Source organism: Malurus melanocephalus, unplaced genomic scaffold (assembly GCF_030028575.1).
Source record: "Malurus melanocephalus ecotype Western Australia unplaced genomic scaffold, MMel_1.1 scaffold_1192, whole genome shotgun sequence".
In the NCBI taxonomy this organism is placed as follows: domain Eukaryota; kingdom Metazoa; phylum Chordata; class Aves; order Passeriformes; family Maluridae; genus Malurus; species Malurus melanocephalus.
In genome coordinates, this window is record NW_026624424.1 from 47,048 (window position 1) to 49,681 (window position 2,634).

At 64.0% G+C, this 2,634-nt stretch overlaps 1 protein-coding gene across 1 annotated transcript in view; it reads right to left on the reverse strand.

Annotated features, from left to right (window-relative positions):
- LOC130586523 (sodium/potassium-transporting ATPase subunit beta-1-interacting protein 1-like) overlaps positions 1–2,617 on the reverse strand; it is a 33,703-nt gene extending 31,086 nt beyond the window's left edge. The window contains exon 1 of the mRNA XM_057387338.1: positions 2,316–2,617. Within this exon, the coding sequence (XP_057243321.1) occupies positions 2,316–2,369 (54 nt within the window). The 5' untranslated portion in view covers positions 2,370–2,617. The remainder of the gene's footprint in view (positions 1–2,315) is intronic.
- Between the last annotated feature and the right edge of the window lie 17 nt (positions 2,618–2,634).

The following is a 2,634-nucleotide window of genomic DNA, read 5'->3' on the forward strand; positions in this document are numbered from 1 at the left end:
AACAAGGGACAGGTCATAAATACTGGGGAAACCAGTTGGGATGTGGAAGGTGTCCACAGGGTGACAGTGGCACACAGGGAGCCATGGGAAGATGYCCACGGGGTCTTATTGAGAGGGAGCCATGGGAAGATGGCCATGAGGTGACAGTGGCACACACAGAGCCAGGGAAAGGTATCCATGAGTGACAGTGACACAGGGAGCCATGGGGAGGTACCTGGGTGGGCAGGGAGGACCAGTCAGAGGTGGTGGCATGGCCTCAGGGAGGGCTGGATGTCACCAAGCTGCTGCTCAAGGGACACTGAGGCCCAGGCTGTCCCGGGGGGCTCAGCAATCCAGTGCCCCCCTGAGCTGGTCCTGCAGCAATGGGGCACGGCCCCACACACACCAGWACAACCCCAGCCCTGGGACTGGGCACGCTGGGAGCACAGCTGTCCCCATCCTCAGAACAGAGGGCCCAGGACAGGGGTCAGGCTGGGGGGGACATGAGYCCCSAGTGCCACCCCCGTGTCAGGGTGAAGCGAGGAGGGGAGCAGGGATGGGGTCAGGAATCAGCCCCACTTCCCTGGGCTCCTCCCCAAACCTCAGCTCTGCCTGCTCTGGGTGCAATGGTCACCTCAGGGATGAACAGTGGCCTTGGTCACCACAGGGGACACCCTGGTGGCACTGCCACCTGCACTGTCCTGGGGTTGGCTCAGTGCAGGGTGGGCACCCACACCCTTCACCCCGGATGAGGTGCTGGGGGTGGGGGACACCTCCCCATGGCTCTGGGGTGGGAGCTGCTGCCTCTGAGCCGGGAAGGAGCTGGGGAGAACATCCCGAAGGATCAGAGGGGATGGGGTGGGTTTGGGGTGACCCTGGGGTGGAACTGAGGGACAGTTTTGGAGCTGAGCCTTGGGGATGCCCCAGGACAYGGAGGGGACGGTGGAGGGACAGCCTGACCCCAATCAGCAGTGCAAAGTTTCTCCAGGTGTGAGGAGGAGCTGCTCCCCGGCCCAGGAGCTCGCCCCAACACAGCCTTCCCTGAAATGAATGAATTAAAACCTCTGGGATCGGGGATATCTCGGGGCATAATCACCAGCAAACCCATGGGGGAGCTGAGAGGTAAAAAGGAACGTGACCAAAAGCCGGGAAACTCCTGCACACCTGGAGAAGCCTCGCTGGATTCATCCCGAACCAGGTGAGCGAAACACAAACGAGGCTTCCCARAGCGAGCTGAGGGGACAGCTGGGGACACGAGGCCGTTCCTGCTGGGGATGGTGGGATTCCAGCCCGGGGATGGTCYCACCGCACCTCTGCTGGCTTCAAAGCTCCCCATCCCCAGCAGCACTCCGTGTGTCCCCCCCATCCAAAARCGGGGACCCCTCCCCACCCTCTGCCGTGCGAAGGATGAAGAATGAACAAGAGCTGGGAAGGAAGTGCCTGTCAGCAGGATGGCACCATCATCATCATCATCTCCAGAGGGCTCTGGAGCCCGCTTCCATCGCTGATCCATCCATCCATCCGTCACCCCCCATCCCCGGGGACATTCCGAGCTGACCCCGCGGATTTCAGCAGTCTCTCCCTGCCCTCCTGGCCGGGAGGAGCCCGGCGCGGCCGCGGGGCCAAGTTGGAGGCTGCTGATTCTCCATTAACGCACCGCCCTGCCGGGATAATTAATCGCAACCTCGCCGGCGCTGGTTTGAGCAGAAACCCCCCGGATCCCCCCCGCGCTCCCTTCGCCGGCTCCTCTGGCAGAGCCTGATGAAGATTGATTCGCGGGCGGCGGCAAACGCGGCACCGAATCATCGCAAAAGCCGACAATCCCGTAAAAATCTGCCCTCTCCTTTCTCCTTGCCCCCCACATCCCCGTGTSCCCCCACCGCGGGCAGGGGAGTCCCGCTCCGAAGCAGGAGAGTTTCCAAAGTGCTGCCAGCGGCTCCAAGTTTCCCTCTCGCCCCGACTCGGGGGAGCAGCACCCCGAGAAGCATCCTTGGAGTCGCCAGAATGGGAAACCGCGGGCGGGAGTGAACTCGGAGGGAAGAGATTGCAGTTGGGAACAAAGCTCACACCTGCTGGAGACGCAACCTCGGGCACTGACAGCGCAGGGAACGGGTCCCCATCCWCCTCCCTGCCAGCGCTGGCTTGAGGGAGAGGATGAGGGTGGCGTTTCCTGTCTTTTCGATCATCATTTTTCCTTTTCTTTGGTTTTTTTTTGGGTGATGGTGAGGCATCCCCGAGCTGGTCCCAACACAAGGTCACCGCCGAGGCGGCGTGGGGAGCGGTGACAGGCAGCAGCATCTCGCACAAAGCACCCCCGGCATGCCGATGAGCCTTACCAGCTGCAGGCAGCAGAATCCCACCAGCGTGCATCGCCCGTTGCATCTCCCCATGGTTCCCCAGCCGGATCCTCGGGGCTCCCTCACCGTGGCCTCGCTCCGCCGCCGCGCTCCAGCTCCTCAGCAGCCGCCCCTTGGCCACCCGGGGAGCCTCACGGGGGGCTCCAGCACCATGTCCCGCTCTCCAGCCTCCGGCCAGCCCCGCCGGGTCAGCACAGCGGCGGGCTGGGCTCGGCGCGGGGCATCGCCCCCCTTTTTCCTCCGCCCCCCGCCCCGCTACAGCCCGCTCGGGCGGCGCGGGGGCCGCGGGGCCGCGCAG